Below are 23030 nucleotides of genomic sequence, written 5' to 3' on the forward strand. Positions count from 1 at the left end.
GCATTAAATACATTATTCCTATTTAAAACTAAATACTTAGCTACGCGTGCTTTTTTTCTCCCGCACCTTTTAAATACCGCTGGTATTTAGAGTTCACAGAAGGGCTGCGTTTTCAGTGCGTTAGGCTCCAAAAAGGGAGCGTAGAGCATAATTTAACGCCACTGCAACTCTAGATACCAGCGGTGCTTACGGACGCGGCCAGCTTCAAAAACGTGCTCGTGCACGATATCCCCATAGAAAACAATGGGGCAGTTTGAGCTGAAAAAAAACCTAACACCTGCAAAAAAGCAGCGTTCAGCTCCTAACGCAGCCCCATTGTTTCCTATGGGGAAACACTTCCTACGTCTGCACCTAACACTCTAACATGTACCCCGAGTCTAAACACCCCTAACCTTACACTTATTAACCCCTAATCTGCCGCCCCCGCTATCGCTGACACCTGCATATTTTTTTTAACCCCTAATCTGCCGCTCCGTATACCGCCGCTACCTACATTATACCTATGTACCCCTAATCTGCTGCCCCTAACACCGCCGACCCCTATATTATATTTATTAACCCCTAATCTGCCCCCCACAACGTCGCCGCCAGCTACCTACAATAATTAACCCCTAATCTGCCGATCGGAGCTCACCGCTACTATAATAAATGTATTAACCCCTAAAGCTAAGTCTAACCCTAACACTAACACCCCCCTAAGTTAAATATAATTTTTATCTAACAAAATAAATTAACTCTTATTAAATAAATTATTCCTATTTAAAGCTAAATACTTACCTGTAAAATAAACCCTAATATAGCTACAATATAAATTATAATTATATTGTAGCTATTTTAGGATTAATATTTATTTTACAGGCAACTTTGTATTTATTTTATCCAGGTACAATAGCTATTAAATAGTTAAGAACTATTTAATAGCTACCTAGTTAAAATAATTACAAAATTATCTGTAAAATAAATCCTAACCTAAGTTACAATTAAACCTAACACTACACTATCAATAAATTAATTAAATACAATACCTGCAAATAAATACATTTAAATAAACTAACTAAAGTACAAAAAATAAAAAAGAACTAAGTTACAAAAAATAAAAAAATATTTACAAACATAAGAAAAATATTACAACAATTTTAAACTAATTACACCTACTCTAAGCCCCCTAATAAAATAACAAAGACCCCCAAAATAAAAAAATGCCCTACCCTATTCTAAATTACAAAAGTTCAAAGCTCTTTTACCTTACCAGCCCTTAAAAGGGCCCTTTGCGGGGCATGCCCCAAAGAATTCAGCTCTTTTGCCTGTAAAAAAAAACATAAAATACCCCCCCAACATTACAACCCACCACCCACATACCCCTAATCTAACCCAAACCCCCCTTAAATAAACCTAACACTAAGCCCCTGAAGATCTTCCTACCTTGTCTTCACCATGCCAGGTATCACCGATCGTTCCAGGCTCCAAAATCTTCATCCAAGCCCAAGCGGGGGCTGGCGATCCATAATCCGGCGGCTGAAGAGGTCCAGAAGAGGCTCCAAAGTCTTCATCCTATCCGGGAAGAAGAGGCGATCCGGACCGGCAACCATCTTGATCCAAGCGGCATCTTCTATCTTCATCCGATGACGACCGGCTCCATTTTGAAGACCTCCACCGCGGACCCATCTTCTTCTTCTGATCAGCCAATAGAATGCGAGCCCAATCTGATTGGCTGATCGGATCAGCCAATCGGATTGAACTTGATTCTGATTGTCTGATTCCATCAGCCAATCAGAATTTTCCTACCTTAATTCCGATTGGCTGATAGAATCCTATCAGCCAATCGGAATTCGAGGGACGCCATCTTGGATGACGTCCCTTAAAGGAACCGTCATTCGTCGGGAAGTCGTCGGAAGAAGAAGATGGGTCCGCGGTGGAGGTCTTCAAGATGGAGCCGGTCATCATCGGATGAAGATAGAAGATTCCGCTTGGATCAAGACGGTTGCCGGTCCGGGTCGCCTCTTCTTCCCGGATAGGATGAAGACTTTGGAGCCTCTTCTGGACCTCTTCAGCCGCCAGATTATGGATCGCCAGCCCCCGCTTGGGCTTGGATGAAGATTTTGGAGCCTGGAACGATCGGTGATACCTGGCATGGTGAAGACAAGGTAGGAAGATCTTCAGGGGCTTAGTGTTAGGTTTATTTAAGGGGGGTTTGGGTTAGATTAGGGGTATGTGGGTGGTGGGTTGTAATGTTGGGGGGGTATTGTATGTGTTTTTTTTACAGGCAAAAGAGCTGAATTCTTTGGGGCATGCCCCGCAAAGGGCCCTTTTAAGGGCTGGTAAGGTAAAAGAGCTTTGAACTTTTGTAATTTAGAATAGGGTAGGGCATTTTTTTATTTTGGGGGTCTTTGTTATTTTATTAGGGGGCTTAGAGTAGGTGTAATTAGTTTAAAATTGTTGTAATTTTTTTCTAATGTTTGTAAATATTTTTTTATTTTTTGTAACTTAGTTCTTTTTTATTTTTTGTACTTTAGTTAGTTTATTTAATTGTATTTATTTGTAGGAATTTTATTTAATATATTTATTGATAGTGTAGTGTTAGGTTTAATTGTAGATAATTGTAGGTATTTTATTTAATTAATTTGATAGTGTAGTGTTAGGTTTAATTGTAACTTAGGTTAGGATTTATTTTACAGGTAATTTTGTCATTATTTTAACTATTTTAGCTATTAAATAGTTCTTAACTATTTAATAGCTATTGTACCTGGTTAAAATAATTGCAAAGTTGCCTGTAAAATAAATATAAATCCTAAAATAGCTATAATATAATTATAATTTATATTGTAGCTATATTAGGGTTTATTTTACAGGTAAGTATTTAGCTTTAAATAGGAATAATTTATTTAATAAGAGTTAATTTATTTTGTTAGATTTAAATTATATTTAATTTAGGGGGGTGTAAGTGTTAGGGTTAGACTTAGCTTTAGGGGTTAATCCATTTATTACAGTAGCGGCGAGATTCGGTCGGCAGATTAGGGGTTAATAATTGAAGTTAGGTGTCGGCGATGTTAGGGAGGGCAGATTAGGGGTTAATACTATTTATTATAGGGTTATTGAGGCGGGAGTAAGGCGGATTAGGGGTTAATAACTTTATTATAGTAGCGGTGCGGTCCGCTCGGCAGATTAGGGGTTAATAAGTGTAGGCAGGTGGAGGCGACGTTGAGGGGGGCAGATTAGGGGTTAATAAATATAATATAGGGGTCGGCAGTGTTATGCGCAGCAGATTAGGGGTACATAGCTATAATGTAGGTGGCAGCGGTGTACGGAGCGGCAGATTAGGGGTTAATAATAATATGCAGGGGTCAGCGATAGCGGGGGCGGCAGATTAGGGGTTAATAAATATAATATAGGCGTCGGCGGTGTTAGGGGCAGCAGATTAGGGGTTCATAGGGATAATGTAGGTGGCAGCGGTGTGCGGTCGGCAGATTAGGGGTTAAAAAATTTTAATAGAGTGGCGGCGATGTGGGGGGACCTCGGTTTAGGGGTACATAGGTAGTTTATGGGTGTTAGTGTACCTTAGAGCACAGTAGTTAAGAGCTTTATAAACCGGCGTTAGCCCAGAAAGCTCTTAACTACTGACTTTTTTCTGCGGCTGGAGTTTTGTCATTAGAGTTCTAACGCTCACTTCAGCCACGACTCTAAATACCAGCGTTAGGAAGATCCCATTGAAAAGATAGGATACGCAATTGACGTAAGTGGATCTGCGGTATGGAAAAGTTGCGGCTGGAAAGTGAGCGTTAGACTCTTCAATGACTGACTCTAAATACCAGCGGTAGCCCAAAACCAGCGTTAGGAGCCTCAACTCTAAATCTAGGCCTAAGATAGCTACAATATAACTAATAGTTACACATTGTAGCTAGCTTAGGGTTTATTTTTATTTTACAGGCAACTTTGTATTTTTTTTTTAACTAGGTACAATAGTTATTAAATAGTTATTAACTATTTAATAACTACCTAGATAAAATAAATACAAATTTACCTGTAAAATGAAACCTAACCTAAGTTACAATTACACCTAACGCTACACTATAATTAAATCGAATTCCTAAATGAACTGCAATTAAATAAAATTATCTAAAGTACAAAAAACAAACAAACACTATATTACAGAAAATAATAAAATAATTACAAGATTTTTAAACTAATTACACCTAATCTAATCCCCCTAACAAAATAAAAAAGCCCCCCAAAATAAAAAAAAGCCCTACCCTACACTAAATTACAAATAGCCCTTAAAAGGGCCTTTTGCGGGGCATTGCCCCAAAGTAATCAGCTCTTTTACCTGTAAAAAAAAAATTACAACCCCCCCAACATTAAAACCCACCACCCACACAACCAAATCTACTCTAAAACTCACCCAATACCCCCTTAAAAAAACCTAACACTAACCCCTTGAAGATCACCTTACCGTGAGAAGTCTTCACCCAACCGGGCCGAAGTACTCAACGAAGCCGGGCGAAGTGGTCCTCCAGACGGCAAAAGTCTTCATTCAAGCCGGGCAGAAGAGGTCCTCCAGACGGGCAGAAGTCTTCATCCAGACGGCATCTTCTATCTTCATCCATCCGGCGCGGAATTAAGGTAGAAAAAATCCTATTTGTTGATGCAATCAGTCAATAGGCTTGAGCTTGCATTCTATTGGCTGATTGGAACAGCCAATAGAATGTAAGCTCAATCCTATTGGCTGATTGGATCAGCCAATAGGATTGATCTTCAATCCTATTGGCTGATTGCATCAACCAATAGGATTTTTCCTACCTTAATTCCGATTGGCTGATAGAATTCCATCAGCCAATCGGAATTGAAAGGACGCCATCTTGGATGACGTCACTTAAAGGACCCGTCATTGTTCAAAAAGACTCCGGATTAAGAGGATGCTCCACGTCGAATGTCTTGAAGATGGAGCTGCTCCGCACCGGATGGATGAAGATAGAAGATGCCGTCTGGATGAAGACTTCTGCCCATCTGGAGGACCTCTTCTGCCTGGCTTGGATGAAGACTTCTGCCCGTCTGGAGGACCACTTCGCCCGGCTTTGTTGAGGACTTTGGCCCAGTTGGGTGAAGACTTCTCACGGTAAGGTTTTTTTAAGGGGGTATTGGGTGGGTTTTAGAGTAGGGTTGGTTGTGTGGGTGGTGGGTTTTAATGTTGGGGGGGGGGGATTTGTACTTTTTTTTTTTACAGGTAAAAGAGCTGATTACTTTTGGGCAATGCCCCGCAAAAGGCCCTTTTAAGGGCTATTTGTAATTTAGTGTAGGGTAGGGCTTTTTTTATTTTGGGGTGGCTTTTTTATTTTGTTAGGGGGATTAGGTGCAATTAGTTTAAAAATCTTGTAATTATTTTATTATTTTCTGTAATTTAGTGTTTGTTTGTTTTTGTACTTTAGATAATTTTATTTAATTGTAGTTAATTTAGGGAATTCATTTAATTATAGTGTAGTGTTAGGTGTAATTGTAACTTAGGTTAGGTTTTATTTTACAGGTACATTTTTTATTTATTTTAGCTAGGTAGTTATTAAATAGTTAATAACTATTTAATAACTATTGTACCTAGTTAAAATAAATACAAAGTTGCCTGTAAAATAAATATAAATCCTAAAATAGCTACAATGTAACTATTAGTTATATTGTAGCTATCTTAGGGTTTATTTTATAGGTAAGTATTATTTAGTTTTAAATAGGAATAATTTATTTAATGCTAGGAATAAAAAATTTAGATTTATTTAAATTATATTTAAGTTAATTGGGTTAGGGTTTAATAAATTTAAATTTAATATAGTGGCGGCGGTGTAGGGGGGGCAGATTAGGGGTTAATCAATATAATGTAGGTGGCGGCAGTGTAGGGGGGCAGATTAGGGGTTAATAAATATAATGTAGGTGGCGGTGGGCTCTGGGAGCGGCAGTTTAGGGTTTAATACATTTATTAGAGTTGCGGCGGGGTCTGGGAGCGGCGGTTTAGGGGTTAATACATTTATTAGAGTTGCGGAGGGGGCCGGGAGCGGTGGTTTAGAGGTTAATACATTTATTAGAGTTGTGGTGGGCTCCGGGAGTGGCGGTATAGGGGGTGAACAGTATAGTATAGTGTGGGTGTTTAGTGACAGGGTACCAATAAAGCTGGGAAATAGACGATGAGCAACGAGATCGATGACTGTTAGTTAACAACAGTCCGCTACTCATTGCTCCGTACTTGGTGCGCTGCTTTTTGACAGCATTTTTTATCATTTTGGAGAACGTATTCAGGTCCGCGGCAGCGATGTTAGGCAATCTTAGGCGAGCGTATTGGTGCCGTTGAATGCAGGTAAGTTGACAGCTTGATAAATAGATGCCAAAGTTTGTAATTGACATCTATTATCAATTTTGCTGCAAAAGCCCCTAAAAATGATTTTAAAGTTTGTGAGTTCAGTGAGTTTAGTTTGAATGCTTCTAACACATGCAGGGCACACATTACTTGCTGTTATAAAAAATATCCTGTCACATAAAAGGCAGGTTCAAAAAGCATTCCCCTTCACAGGTCTTCCTGCATCCAATCACCTCCAGAATACTTTGGCAATCTCACAAAACTCTTCCTAGAGAGATCCCACTCCCCCTCTGTCATCACTACAGCATTCTAAATACTTCACAAGCAGCTCTGCAAAACGATTGTAGGGTCATATTTCACAGAGCTGTGAGTGAAACACTCACCTAGTTTCTACAGAATGCTACGGTGAGGACAGGAGGGGGAGTGAGATCCGTGCCCAGTGTAAACAGTCAAGTCAAGAATACTTTATTAGCATGACATTATTACATGTGCCAAAGTAATATGTTACAATAAAACAGATCAATAACAATTTATGAAGTAGGTGTATAGTGGGTAAATATGGTAACAGTTCATTTAATCTGATTGGGGGTTCTGGTCATGTGACAGTCAGGGAGAAAGGGATGAGTGCAGGCAAGGGGATTGTAATTTAAATGCATTAGCAATTACACAGACAGCATGGGGGCTGGTTGTAAGCACACTAGTTAGGGAGTGTAGGAAAAAGCCTTGCTATGTAGCTATTCGATTCTACGAACGTATTCATATGCAGTCAGAGGACTAGAAACTTTAAAATAATTTTTAAGGGCTTCAGCAGCAAAATTGATAAAAGATGTCAATTACAAACTTTATCTTCTTGGAATGCTTTATTTAAATAGCCCTTTTTTTAGTGTGTAATGTCCCTTTAAAGATGATATATAATTATGTTAAAGGGACGGTATAGTATAAAATTGTTTTTCCCTTAATGTGTTTCCAATTACTAGAGTATAAAATGTATGAGATTTGCTTTCTTAAGGCTTATTTGTGTATGTGAATGAGCTGATTTTGATAAATATGCCCCATTGTGTACATATACCGGCTTCTTTATCTTCTATCTGTCCATAAACCAATCACCAATACTTGGAGAGAACAATGGAAAATGAACATTTTATTACCTTATCTCTTCTATACCCCACTGGGAGTGTAATTTCTTCTGCTGGCTGTGTTAACACAGCTTAGTCTCAAGACCAAAAACTTTCAGGATGGGTGGGGATAGCAAAGGCTAAATAATCTAATTAAAATGCCAATATCAGGTTAATGGATATACCGGGAAACAATTTAATACATTCCAGCAGGTAAAGTAGATCATTGGGAACAAAATTAAAGGGGAGAAAGTGGCTCCTGTAGGTGGTGCAAAGCTTAGCCGGAGGGAGCTTTGACCGTGGAGGAAGAGGCCTGGGGGAGGATAGGAGGAGTTAGAGGTGGAGCTGGGGAGGTTATTTAGACTTGGGGCTGAGCGGGAAAGCCAGCAGTTGTTTACTGAAAAATTTGTAGAAGCATCTCCCTCTCACCCGTCCCTGTTTTATTTTGTTTGTTCTTTGTCTTTTATTGATGTTATTGTCGCAGTTGGTTGGCGGGGGTGCTAGCCCTTACAATTACAGGAGATTATGGCCATTTGTTAGTGTGATGGTATTTTGCATTCCCATGGGGGGGATTCAAGATGGGGGTCTCTAAGGGCAAGGGGTTCCCTAGAGGCTTATGTTGATTATCGCTGATGGGCTCAATCACTTGCACGGTTGGGTCCAGTGGATGGAGTGACGGCCATATATACAAAGCAATTAGGGTGGACTATCACTGTTTTATGTGTAATGTGATTACAATTATTTGCACTGTTATTTATTGAGTTATTAAAGTTTCTTTCTAAAAGTTATTTATTAAATAAAAGAGCTGTGGCCGATTTGCACCAACACTAAGTCTGATGTCTTTATTTATGGGGTTGGGTTGTTTGCAAAAAGTATTCAGGTGTTGTGTTTAATGGCCGGAACCTGACGACATAAGAGGTCACATTTTTGAGCAAACTGTCACTTTTAAATTCCTGCCTTAGGTTTCTCTGTGTGTTTAGAAAACCATAAACTGTACAATATATTTCTACAATTAAAGGAGAATAAATATTGATATACCTGCTGTATCAGTTTTTGTAAGCAATGAATACATTTAGGTCTCTGTTAATGCTCAGAATGTTTATTTTTTTAAACTGTTTTCATGGTGCAGTTATTATCTGCTGTAAAAAGATGCAATTTATTTTGTGAAATGACCCCCTAGTCAGCCTAATGTGGGATGTCTGTATTCACTGCCTGTGAGAGATTTAGCTGGTACCTTCTGTTTATACAACATACTAGAGAGTTTTCTTAGGAAGGATCTGCCCTGTTATCTGATTTATTTTGTTGACACAGGTTTGCATTATTAACTCAGATTCCAGCTTTGTGTGAAATTACTTCTAATCCTGAAAAGACTAACTAGTTGATTTACCATACAAGCCAAAAGGATCTATGCAAACAGATATGTGTCATTGAATACAAAACACAATATTTGTGTTTATTTTGTTAAAGTGAGTGTCAACTTTCATGAATCAGTGCCCATTTTTTTAAAAACTATTAAAAACAGGGGCACTTTCATTCATGAAAGTTTACATTGTACCGGATTTTACAAATACCTTCTTCTCCTGAAACACTGGATCGCCAATCCCACGCCTGCAGCTCCTCTGTACTTTGTCAGCAATGACAAAATCGTCTCTCTCCAATCACGGCTTCCCCCCCAGGAGCGTTCATCTGGTGAGGCCACGCCGTGATTGGAAGAAGCCAGTTTCGTCATTGCTGTGTTAGTACAGCAGGAAGAAGCAGGTGGGGCGATCTGCGATCTGGTGTTTCAGGAGAAGTTATTTGTAAAGTATTTGTAAACTTTCATGAATGAAAGTGCCCCTGTTATTAATAGTTTTTTAAAAAAAATAGGGGACAGATTCATGAAAGTTGACATTCACTTTAAGTACTCTCGGCAGTCCTTGGTTACACATTATGTAGCTTAGTGAATATACGGAAGTCATTACAGATTACCTGACCTGATAACCATTCTGTAGGCACAGAGTGAGGGATACAGAAATAAGGAGAGCACAGGAGGGTGTATAAACCTTATAGGTAACATTTGTAAAAGGTAGACTCTTTTTTTTACATGAAAAACATACTGCTGTATCAATGCTGATTTGTTAACAGAGACATTTGCAGTAGAAATGAACAAACCTTCACAATCTTGCACAAATTAAGCCTAAATTTGCTCAGGAATGTGCATGTGTCGTTAGCTAGCTGGCAGCAGTGTTTGCTTATAGCAATGTTATACATAGTTACAAACACTGCTTCCATAGAATGCTAAAGACACATGCATGCTCCTGAGCTCCTAGCTGCCAAACAAAAAAAAAATCATTTCAACAAAGGATAGCAAGAGAACATAGCAGATGTTATAATAGAAGTAAATTATAAAGTTATTTTCATGCTAGTCTATCTGAATCATGAATGTTTAATTTAGGACCATTAAATACAGTACAATTGAATAATCAACAAATGCATAATAAAAAAAAATAATAATTTGCTGGCCCTCAGTATTATGTGACAAGCATCAACCAATCACAAACTCATATAAGTATACACTGTGAAATATACTAATAAGGGGAATTGAGGATTTAATCTATGAAGAGAGGTTAGACAAATTGGGTCTGTTTGCTCTAAAACAAAGGTGCTTAAGAGGTTATATGATTACGTTATATAAATATTGTCACGGATACCTGACTGTCATGGATACCTGGCTGCCAAGGCTACCTCCCCCCCCCCCTACTACCTGGCTCACTGCTTATTACATAATTTTTGGCCCTGTCATGGCTTACGGGATGTCCCAAACTCTCTCCAACTCATGTTTTCACTGTTTCTACCTCCTTATGGAAGAGCTAACCCCTTCCCAGCTTTCCTGGAACTACTAGCCGGCCGGACTACCCCGGAAGCCCACTGACCTTTACCACAGGTCACTCCAGTGGCCCTTTGTCCCAGAGCCCCGCTCTTTTGGGCAATGGTACCCCCTAGGGTGGGCAAGATGTGGGATGATTGCCAGAAGGGAGCTCCATTGGGAACTTGGGGTTTCGGATCCCCCCTACAAACCCTACTCCTCCTGGCTTACTCGTTGTACATTTGATCAGCTGCCACTCCAGGCCCCAGCGATGGATCATGTTGCTTTTTGGACTGGGGTCCAGAGCTCTCCACTAGTACCCGGGAATAGCAGCCGCTCCCCCGGGATCACCCCAGAACCACTGCCTCAGTATTATGGGGACTCTCTGGAACTATGGCTCCTATGGGGGTGCCAGTCTGTCTGGAGGGGTGGGAATGGCAGGAGATCTGGAGATCAGATAAGACCCCTATCATGATGGTCAGGGTGTATATAAGCAGTGTGTGTTTCACAATAAAGTCTGTTCATGTTTCACCTTAGTACTGGTCTTGTCTGGTTATTATGGTGGGCTACTTGCTATAATCACTTTCCAGCTATACAGCTACAGGTTCTGGGGAGGAAGCAGGATCTTTTGGCGGAGATACCCAGTCGGGGTATCTGGAGTCCATCACATTGGTGGCAGCGGTGGGATGCTTCCTTCTATCTGGGACATCCAAACCACCAACTAAGCCCTCTTCGTATGGAGCAGCCCTTCTGCAGATGGAGGAGCGATACTCTGGGCTTAAAAGAAGTACCCTTAAAGATCTGCTGGAGGTTTGTGGGCAAGTGGCCAGTAACAAGTCTAAGGCAGCGATCATCACCAAGCTAATGGAAGGAGATCGAGCCAGTGATCAGGCTAATGAGCCCGGCAGTAGCTGGGGCAGTGACTGGCTCAGCAAAGCATCTACGGCAGAGACAGGAATGTCCGAGATCCAACGGAAGGTCCAGTGACGACTGGCACTCTGAGACCACCCCACCACAGGAGATTATCACCCAGATAATTGCAGATACTACCCACCTCAAGATGATGGAGGTACAGAAAACTATGGGGGGAGCCGCATTGGTGCTTCCAAACCCCCGTCCGCCCCCAAGAAGTTACCTCACAAGGCTTTTCGTGCTTTTAAGGATGGAGACGAGGAGATTGACTGGTACTTACAAGTATTTGACCCTTGGAAGACAAGATGAACTATGACCGGGTGAAGGAGCGCATCCTAGCCCAATATGCCATCATGCCGGAGGCTCTCTGGCTAAACTTCAGAGGGTCCAGGAGGAAAGAGGGGCAGCCTTTCACTGAATGGGTGCACCAGTTCACCCGCTTCTTGGACTACTGGTTCACAGACTACTAAGTGACCTCCCTGGCCCAAGCTTCCCAGAGTGTTCTCCTGGAGAATTTCTATGATCACTCCCCGCTGGAGGTATGAGAATAGGTCAGGGATCAGAAACCCTAGATGGTGGACCAGGCGGCAGTCCTGGCAGATCAGTTTCTGGATGCCCGGTGCTCAGTTCGGCCCAAACCTTGCCCAGCAGGCCGCTACACTCCAGCTCACCCACCGGTGGCCCTCTGGTACCCCCCAGCCCCACAGGCACAACCCCGCTCCTCCGGGCCCAGTCCACCCTGGAAGACAGGAATCCAATGCTACGGATGTGACCAGATGGGTCATGTCCAAGGTAACTGTCCAAAGAATCCGCCCCAGGGTCTTACATGAGGTGTGCACAATACAAGCAGAAACAGGGACAACTGCTTTAACCACTGCCAGGTCATATGGATCAATGGCCGGCAGGCGCAGGGACTACGGGACAGCAGAGCAATTGTTACCCTTGTCCAGCCACACATGGTCACCAATTCGGACTGGACACGGAAGTCCATTATAGTTCATATGGCTGGGGGTAAGGTGCTCCAGATTGCTACAGCACAAGTCCACCTGGATTGAGGTGCTGGCTCCTGTGCTTAGGAAGTAGGGGTCATGGCTCACTTACCCGCAGAAGTCTTGCTGGGGAATAATTTTGGGGCACCTCTCCTCCTCCTTTGTATTGGAGGGCTCTACCGATGCTTACCCAGTCACCACCCACCAGCAAGCAGGACATCAGACCCCCGCCCTCAATCAGGGGACCCAGGTAAGCCACTACTCCCCGACTTCTACCCCGACTGCTGACCTTGTCCCCTGAGCTTCCCCCCTTTCTTTGCCCAGGAGACATTGAGTGACCCGACATTGGCTCCCTACCATGCCCGGGCAGGGACCAACCCAGGGGGCTAGCAGTTTTGAGTGGGACCGAGAGCTCCTATACATGGTTACGGGGGGGGGGGGGGCAGATGCCCAAGCGCCAGCTGGTGGTACCACAAAAGTATTGGTACGACCTAGGCATGACATCCCTCTGGCAGGACATCTAGGCATCAATAGAACCTGTCACCGACTGACTCAAACCTTTTTCTGGCTAGGGATTGCAGGGGATGTTAGGCAGTACTGTAGGACCTGTGACATGTGCCAGAGAGTAGGCAAGACAGGAGACCACTCCAAAGCCTCCCTGCACCCCCTTCCTATCATTGACAAACTCTTCAGCAGAGTAGCTGTCGAAATTAGTATTGAAGAGCAGGTGATAACGGCACTCTCTGAGAGTAGTCCCCTGTTTAATTATTACAGACAGATTGAGTAGTATGAGAGTCACTCTACAGAAAGAGTGTACATGGATAGCACTCAACGACAATCATCAATAGAATATAATCTTCATGTATGAAGTATGAGAAGGTGATAAGAAAATAACTGTTTCGCTTCTTTAGCTTTTTCAAAGGCCTTTGAAAAAGCTAAAGTAGCGAAACATGTTAGGGGAGAGAAAATCAGGGGATTCTCATTTTTAACTAGCATTTCACTCACTTGCAGCTGTTATATATTTTATATCGCTAGTGGTCTGGTTTTCCTATTAAATCATTAATTCTGCTAGCGGGCAGTGTCTTAGAGACACTAGCATAATACCGCTAATCAATTTCAATTGTTTGTGAAACCTCCTATTGACACACCTATGCCTTTGTATATTTAAAACATTGTTGAACATTACGTAAGGCTGTGTTATGTTCACTTTAAGTTTAAGCTACTGTAGTTAGAAGTTTGGGGCTCTAATACAGTTACTCTATGGTTACTAACTCAGTATGCGGGCAGTGTCTTAGAGACACTAGCGTAATACCACCACCTCATTCTGATAGTTTGCACAATCAGCTACTGATACGCTTATGCTAATGAATGCTAGAACTCTGTTCCTCACTTTGGTGTATTAACTCCTTGATTTTGGAGGTACTAAACCAGGTCCGTAACGCTGTGTTATGTTCACTCTTAGTTTTAGCTATTACAGTAAGAATTTTGGGGCTCTAATACAGTTACTATAGAGTCATTAACTCAGTATGCGTAATACTGCCACTTTATTCTGACAGTTCGCACAATCGACCACTGATATGCCTATGCATTTGTTCCACACTGTGGTATATTAACTCCTTGATTTGGGAGATACTAAACCTAGTCTGAATTAGGATACAGTAACGTGTACACTTATAATCATGGACAATGACTTAGAGACACTATAATAATATCACTTTATTTCCCAAGTCTGTGTCACCACCCATTCTGAAAAACTCCACACAAACTAATATGAAGACAATGTGTTACCACTTGTTATTCTGACACCCTGTTTCTACATACAGAACGAAGTTCAGGCTAGAATATAGCTATATTTGTGCGCTTAATTCTATATGCAGACAGTGCCTTAGTGGCACTAGCGTAACACTGCTAACTAATATTTATTTTACGTGCAATCACTTATTGATATGCTAATGCTTATGACAGCAGTACTACTATATTAATACATGTGGAGATTAATATACTGTCGTATATTGTACAACGTTTTCCTCGCAATTCCATAAGCAGTGAGCGATTTCCCAGCCCAGACATAACCGAGCGCATCTACTATTGTGTATTTATAAACAGCTCTAATATGTGTATATGCCCCCATTTCACTGGGCAGGGAACTTATTTCTATGGGTTACTTATTTCTATGACACAATTAGAGGGTACCTACTGTGTAGGCTCATCGATATTATTGCTCATTTCCCTGTTTGGGATCGCTTACTTATATACTGTGGCACAATCACACTTACTGATTCCATTGTATTCCCTTAGGGGATAGTATTACAACACATGTTGCTTTATTTTGACAGCAGTCACGTCTTGTAGGCTCTCCTATTTAGGGGTGATTTGTATGACACGATTGTATATAGGAGTACGCCTGAGTTTCTTACTTGAAAGCATTATCCTTTATTGGCATCCTTAGTGGGTCTAATTGGGGTAATCCATCTCCCACTGCAATATTACCAGATAACTAGTTTGACCACTGTAGACATTCTTTTAGTTTTCTGGTATTGTTATTTACTATCAGCTGCATATGTTTGTTTTGTGTTTTTAATGGGTACATTTGTCTTTTAATATACTTAATAAAAGTTATTTTTTATGACCTTATCACCTTCTCATACTTCATACATGAAGATTATATTCTATTGATGATTGTGAGTCGTTGAGTGCTATCCATGTACACTCTTTCTGTAGTGTGACTCTCATACTACTCAATCTGTCTTAGCTGTTGACATTGTTGGCCCCTTACCCTGTCCCAGTCCCTCCGGGAAAAAGTATATCCTTACAGTGGTAGACTATGCAACCCGATACCCAGAGGCAATCCCCCTGGCCAATATCTAAGCAGATACAGTAGCCGATGCATTGCTCCGGATATTTGCCAGGGTGGGGTTCCCCCGGAAGATTATCTCAGAACAAGGAACCCAGTTTACTGCTGAGCTCACACAGCAGCTATGGAGGCTTTGTGGGATAAGACCCCTGCCAAGCTCTCCATACCACCTCCAGACTAACGGGCTATGCAAGAGGTTTAACGGGACCCTGAAGCAGTTGCTTAGGATGTTCTCTGCCTTTTACAAAGATTGGGAAAGATACTTGCCGCAGCTCCTGTTTGCTTACAGAGAGGTGCCGCAGGAATCCACTGGGTTCTCTCCCTTTGAGGTAGTGTATGGTCGGAGGGTGAGGTGGTCCCTAGACTTACTTATAGCCCACTGTGAAGGATCAGTTGGGGAAGAAGGGCACTCCATTGTGGGGTATGTACTGGAGTTCAGGAACCGACTGAAGGACCTCGCCACTAGAGTACGAGAGAACCTTCAGATTGCCCTAGGTAGGCAGAAGCAATGGTACGACAGGAATGCTTGTAACCGCACATTAGACATAGGGCAAAAGGTCCTGGCCCTGATGCCTGTCAAGACCAACAAGCTTCAGGCTTCCTGGCAGGGACCCTATCGAGTGGTATAAACAACTCTTTGATATGACCTACCTGGTAGCCAAATGTTCAGATGAACAGGTCCGCCGGACCTTTTATGTGAACATGCTGAAGGCCTACCAGGAGAAGCCAGAGGAGGTAGCCCCCATATGTGCTCCTGCCATGGAGAACTCAGAGAGTCTCCTCATGCCGGAGCTACTTGGGCGGAATAGGGCACCCACAAACGTAGGCGACATAAAACTAGATGAGAGGCTAGGGACTGTACAGAGGGAGCAAGTCAGACAGGTATTGGAGAGCTGATGAGACATGTTTTCCACTGACCCTGGGTACACCATGGTAGCGGTGCACCGAGTGGAGACCAGGGACAGGCGCCCCTGTGGTAGCCGGCATACCGGGTTCCCGGAATCTGTTAGGGAAAGTATGTGCAGCGTGCTCAGGGAGATGCTGGACACGGGCGTTTATTTAGCGTCCAACAGTCCCTGGGCATCCCCGGTGATACTGGTACCCAAGCAGGACGGGACCACCCGATTTTGCATAGACTACAGTAGACTCAACGACAGAACCATAACCAATGCCTACCCCATGCAGATGACCTCCTAGACCCCATCACTTGCTGCAACTTCCTGAACACCTTAGACCTCTGCAAGGGGTACTGGCAAATTCCCCCTGGATCCGGAATCTATTCCAAAGTCGGCCTTCATCACCCACCTCGGCCTATACCAGTTTAAGGTCATGCCGTTCGGGATGAAGAATGCTCCGGTGACCTTCCAGAGGATGGTAGATCGCCTCCTTGATGGCCTCCTGGATTATGCATGCGCCTACCTGGACGACATTGCAGTCTACAGTGATACCTGGCAGGACCACCTGGTCCATCTAGGTACCGTTCTGGACCGCATCAAGGCCGCAGGTCTGACGCTTAAGCCAGACAAATGTATGGTAGGGCGCTCAGAGGTCCAGTACCTTGGGCACCGAGTAGGCTGTGGGAAGCAGTGTCAAGAGCCGGCCAAGATTGAGGCAAACGCAAACTGGTCAACCCCCAAAACCAAGACCCAAGTCTTGGCGTTCCTAGGGACAGCAGGGTACTACCGCAAGTTTGTCCCCAACTACAGTGCCCTGGCCAAACCTTTGAGTGCCCTGACCAGAAAACAGTTACCCCGACAAGTTCTGTGGCCCCCCGAGTGTGAGGCCGCCTTCTAAAACTTAAAGAGAGCTCTAACGTCTGCCCCTATCCTGGCTGCTCCTAACCCATCCAAACATTTTTGTGTCCATACAGATGCCTCTATGTTCGGTATGGGAGCAGTGCTAAGCCAAGTGGATGAGGAGGGACATGAACACCCCGTAGCCTATATCAGCAGGAAGCTATTGCCCAGGGAAGTAGGCTACGCGGCGGTGGAAAAAGAATGTTTGGCACTGGTGTGGGCCCTCAAGAAACTGCAACCGTACTTAAATGGAAGGACCTTCACCCTGCTCACTGACCACAACCCCCTGGTCTGGCTCAGCAGAGTTTCTGGGGATAATGGATGGCTGTTGCGGTGGAGCCAAGCCTTGCAGCCCTTCAAATTCACCATTCAGTACCAGCCGGGAAGGAGCAATGGGAATGCTGATGGACTCTCCCGGCAAACTGAATTGGAGTAGCTCACTGGACAGCCCCAGGCCGACCCGTGTGTGGATCTAGCCGGGTCTGCCGGACTTTTCAGGGGAAGCACTGTCACGGATACCAGGTGCCAAGGCTATCCCCACCCCCTTACTACCTGACTGTTTGTACTTTCTCATGGAAGAGCTGATTGCTTACCGCCTGAGCCAATCGCTTACCACCTGACCCCTTCCCGACTGTCCAGGCTCCTGGAACTACTAGCCGGCAGGACTACCCCAGAAGCCCACTGACCTTTACCACAGGTCGCTCCAGCTGCCCTTTGTCCCAGAGCTCTGCTCTTTTGAGGATTGGTACCCCCTAGGGAGGGCAAGAGGTGGGGGTGATTGCCGTAAGGGAGCTCCATTGGGACCTTGGGGTTTCTGACCGCCCCCTACAACCCCTACTCCTCCTGGCTTACCCAATGTACCTTTGATCAGCTGCCGCTCAGGGCCCTAGTGACCGATTCATGTTGCTTTTTGGACTGGGACACCTTGGGGTCCGGAGCTCTCCACTGATACCGGGAATAGCCGCCGCTCCCCCGGGATCACCCCGGAACCACTGCCTCTGTATTACGGGGACTCTCTTGAACTATGGCTCTTATGGAGGAGCCAGTCTGTCTGGAGGGGTGGGAATGGTGGGAGATCTGGAGGTCAGATAAGACCCTTATCATGATGGGCAGGGTGTATCTAAACAGTGTGTGTTTCACAATAAAGTCTGTTCGTATTTCACCTTAATACTGGTGTTGTCTGGTTATTAGGGTGGGCTACTTGCTATACAGCTACAGGTTCCGGGGATGAAGCAGGATCTTTTAATGGAGATACCCAGTTGGAGTATCCGGAGTCCGTCACAAATATATTCAAGGCCCACAAACAAGAGTTGGCAGAAGCAATGTTTATTCCAAGACAATTGTTTGTTACAAGAGGTCATAATTTAAGGTCAGAGTAAAGGAGATTTAGTTTCAAGCAAAATAAATGGGGTTTTTTTGACAGTAAGAGTAATCAGATTGTGGAACACCTTGCCTAAGGAGGTAGTGAATGTCAATACCGTAGATAAATTAAATAATGGCTTAGATATATGTCTGGCTAAAGACAGAATTCAGGGGTAAGATTGCTTGTGTTAAATGGGTAGGCTTTCTAATTGTTTTACGTAAGTTCAATTGTCAGCTTCTTTATTGTACATTAGGGAGGCTCTGTATAGGTTGCACTCGATGGACTTGTTTGTCGTATTTTCAAGTCAGCTTTTTACATATATGCAGTGTAACTTTCAAGTGATGCCACATATAAGTGACATGTTTCTTTAAAAAAACACTACATTTCAAAATGTGCTAGTATGTATATGACAAGGCACCCAGTAAACATATCTCCCAACATTCACAATTCTTAACCCAGGAGTCTGGGGCAGAGTCTTTGTGTACCAAGGCAGACAGCAGAGGAGGAATCAGCATGGTCTGGGGATAGAGTCTGGTTGCTTAGGGGTGGATCATGTAATCTATCTGCAGAGCCTGAGTGGGATTAGTCCTTTTTTTGGAGGGGTGGTAGGTTCCCATGCAGGATTATTATGTGTAAATTAGAATATGAAAAATTTGCATTAGAATGTGCCTTTTAATTTCCAAACTAAAAAAATGTTGTTCTCTTTTTCCAAACACATTGTGGGACCAAAACTACTGTCATTTTGTGACACCGCCAGGAGCAATAATAGTCACACCCCCAAGTAAGAGTAATGGTAATGCTTTGTAAAAAGTAATTTTCTCATGTAAAGCCGTATTTTTGAATGATAAAAAATGTATCATTTTTTCCTCATTACCCTTTTTTAGATCAGTGTTGACAAGACCAGTAGTTGGCGGTTGCATTGGGTGTGTCACTTTGTCACAGTGGTTATTGCTAAATGACAAAATAGTCTCACCATGACATTGAAAAATATGTTAAAGAAAACTGTTGATCTCTCAGTAATTACTTCTATACAGACCATGGCCCCAAGTTATCAAGGTCTGTCGGACCTGATCCGACAGTGCGGATCAGGTCCGACAGACCTCGCTGAACACGGCGAGCAATACGCTCGCCGTATTCAGCATTGCACCAGCAGCTCACAAGAGCTGCTGGTGCAACGCCGCCCCCTGCAGACTCGCGGCCAATAGGCCACCAGCAGGGGGTGTCAATCAACCCGATCGTACTCAATCGGGTTGATTTCCGGCGATGTCTGTCCGCCTGCTCAGAGCAGGTGGACAGGTTATGGAGCAGCAGTCTTTGTGACCGCTGCTTCATAACTGTTGTTTCTGGCGAGTCTGAAGACTCGCCAGAAACAAGAGCTGTCAAGCTCCTTACGGAGCTTGTTAAATAGAGGCCCATATATCCATTTGTGTGAAATTTAAAATATTCATAAGAAAAAGAAAATCACATTTGAAAGTTTAAATAAAATTCTGAAGACTTCCATGTTACTAGCTGTGGTAGAGAACTTAGACATTTCACCTTTCTTTTCCTCAGTGATGTGACGTTTGTGGTGGGGAAGGAAAGGCAGACGATTCACGCTCACCGGTGTATCCTGGCAAGTCGTTGCAAGGTTTTCCATGGGATGTTTAGCCAACAGCTGCAAGAAGCTAACCCATCTCAGGAGCTGCAGGTTCCCTTCATCTTGGCAGATATGCAGCCTGAAGTCTTCCTGGCAATGATGGAATTCCTGTACACAAACAGTGTGACCCTCAACAGTATCATTGTGAGTAAAAATGATCAACCCAATGAACGACTGCAGCGTGACACTTGTACTGACTTCAGTAGTAGTGACTTCAGAGATATCCGACCACATAGTCTCGGTTGCAAGATTGAAAACCATAATCTTTCAAATGGAATGTTGGGGTGAAATTCTCATCTGTGCTGAGATCTTTACTGCCCTTGACATTTCAGTGCAGTATTGTCAATTGAAGACTAGAATCCAATAGGCCAAAAAGTCCATATATATGGTAAAGAAGAGACAAACAAAAATCCTTGTATGTAACTATTAATTGTCAGACAAAAATGAGGACCTGAGCACAGTCCCTCAGAGCTTCATTTTTTCTGTCTAATAACCTTAAACTTACTGTCATATTGGAGCACATGGAGTCATGTGCTAAATATAGACAGCTACAATGAAAACTAAACTAGTCAGCAGACCCATTTTGTCCTATAAACAGGCCTTTAAAAGTATCTGACCATAGATGCCAAATATTTAACGTATACCACAACCTATCAAGATGAAACCTAGATTGTATTGAGTGTTGCTGATCACCCATTTCCATGACAGGCAAAGCTTGCAGGCCACTCTGGCATCTAAGCAGTTAATGGGCTCTGATGTGCAGGTAACCTGCCTGTGGCAAATATATATATATATTTTTTTTTTCGTTTCAGAGCTTTATTGAAAAAGTAAATCAATTAACGCAGAGTAATACTTGCAAAGTGTCCAAACAAAAACCAATAAGAACAGATAGAAATATTGCAGCCAAAATGAGAGCACACTTTAGGCTTATACTAGGGGTAGGAGGGAGGGGAGGGCGGATGGCAGACACTGGCTACTCCTTTTTTTTTTTTATCACATAGAAACTACGGGTTGCCAATGAGGTTTAAATAGGGCTGCCCAATTCTCCCATATAAGTTAGTGAAGATCAATATTGTTTAGTGTCAAAAATACGTTCTTTTCCATAGCTTTAATATAAGCCATGATTTCTAAGATAGAGTTTCACTCAGGGGGCCTATCTTTTTTCCAGGATCTAGCAATGGCAACTTTCGTGGCGGTGAAAAAGTAAATACATAAGTAGCTTTGATATTTGGGGAGAGGATGAAGTCCTAAGTGGAGAAGGGCAGTTTCCGGAGACTTAAGAACCCGGATGCCCAATTTCGACAAAGTCGCAAAGACCCTGTTCCATAATAACTTAATTTTAGGGCATCCCCACCAAATATGAAGGGAATCGCCCGGAAGGCCGCAAGACCTCCAGCACAGAGGTGAAATAATTAGACCCAGCTTAAACAATCTCGTGGGAACAAAGTACCAATGTGACAATAATTTGTAGAATGTTTCAAATAGAGTTGTGCAATGGATGGCTTTCGAGGTAAGGTCAAATGCTCTAGCCCATATCTGTGAAGGAAAAGAAGTGTGCAGTGTGTCTTCCTATTTCAGTAGATGGGCTGCCTTGTCTATGGGCAATGCCCCTTCCATTAACAGATAATGTTAGGACATAGGTCTAAACAGCTTCCCACCTCTCGGCCACCTAGCTTCCCAAGGAGTCAGAGGACGGGGAGTGGAAGGGGAGAATCCCCAGGAACTAAGTATGCTCTTAAATCGTCTTTGGCAAATATATTCTTAACGTCAGCCAAACATTATATTATATGGACTCAATGTATGTTTTACCTGCAGATGGTTATAGGATATAGACCATGAGTGGTCATCTTTAGTTTTCAAGAGCTAACCAGGAATCAAGATTCAGGGTTATTCCTGTTTGACTTTAGATGTTAAATTACAGTGGATGATTAACATAAATGTTACCCAATATAAATTGTCCATTGCCCTGATGCTTCTGAGAAAGGGAAAAAGTATAATGATGTACACCTGGGTATTTATTAATTTAAAACTAAAATCAGCTCAGCAGGGAGGGTTACTGATCTTATGGGTCTTATAACTAAAAATTGGCGTTCGTATAAGGCCCCATCCTTTACTCTTTTTCTTAGAGAAATCCAGTTCCAAATAACTTATGAAGCTTTTCATTTTCAGCTCTCCTCCGAAAAACTCATTGGTAAATTTATGCATAGATGGCTTCCTATAATCAAGTCCTACCCATTGTCAGTGCAAAAGAGTATATTGAAGCCATTTCTGAGCTCCCAGACCTTTGCAGACCTAGTTCTCCATGGGTTGTTTCCGCCCTTATGGGTGTCCAATGCCAGAGAGGTGGGATAGAGCGGGGGACGCATGGGGGTGAGGGGGGGAGAGGCGACAGGAGAAGCCCCATTCCCTCTCCCCTAATATTTTTTTTTTTTTTTCCTTTTTTTTCCCCCGAAGGATAGTTAAGACGATCAACCTAAGTATTAGGAGTTTTGGGTAGTTCTAATTTTTTGGTCAATGTTTATCTAACATTTTTTATTTCTACTGTATCCCAGAAGGGGTTTCTTTTTTGTATAAGTAAATCTTCCTAAGAGATGACAATCGAATATGATGTAATGTTCATTTGACAAAATATGTATATGTTTCACTTGGTTAATGGTATCCTATAAGGTATTTGTATTTTCGATTATGTTTCATGTATGATTTTACCACCAAAGTGGTTATTTTATTTTTCATCCCGTTCTTTTTTTCGATTGTCTTATTTTGTCTTTTTAATTTTATTACTGTAAAAATACCCCAATAAAAATGAATTAAAAAAACAAAACAAAAAAAAAACACATAAATGTTACCCAATATAAATTGTCCATTGCCCTGATGCTTCTGAGAAAGGGAAAAAGTATAATGATGTACACCTGGGTATTTATTAATTTAAAACTAAAATCAGCTCAGCAGGGAGGGTTACTGATCTGTGAGAAGTTACAGTTATTCTCCTCTTTTTACTGTCATCTGCATGGTGGGGAAATAACAATCAGCATCATCAGTGTTAAACACACTTTTGATTTGCTGCAATCTTGTGAGATTTCACTGCAGTCAGAGAAATTGGCTCTTGAAATGAAGAAGAAAAGGAAGTGACTGTGTCTGCACATGTCAGATGGATTCTTCCTTGTTAATTCCAGAACAAACATCATGATT

The 23030-nt window shown here is 42.6% G+C and overlaps 1 protein-coding gene across 1 annotated transcript in view; it reads left to right on the plus strand.

The window, feature by feature from the left end:
- BTBD19 (BTB domain containing 19) overlaps positions 1-23030 on the plus strand; it is a 170826-nt gene that overhangs the window by 21925 nt on the left and 125871 nt on the right. The window contains exon 2 of the mRNA XM_053693552.1: positions 19757-19985. Coding sequence (XP_053549527.1) covers positions 19757-19985 — 229 coding nt within the window. The remainder of the gene's footprint in view (positions 1-19756; positions 19986-23030) is intronic.

Source organism: Bombina bombina, chromosome 10 (genome assembly GCF_027579735.1).
Source record: "Bombina bombina isolate aBomBom1 chromosome 10, aBomBom1.pri, whole genome shotgun sequence".
Lineage (NCBI taxonomy): Eukaryota > Metazoa > Chordata > Amphibia > Anura > Bombinatoridae > Bombina > Bombina bombina.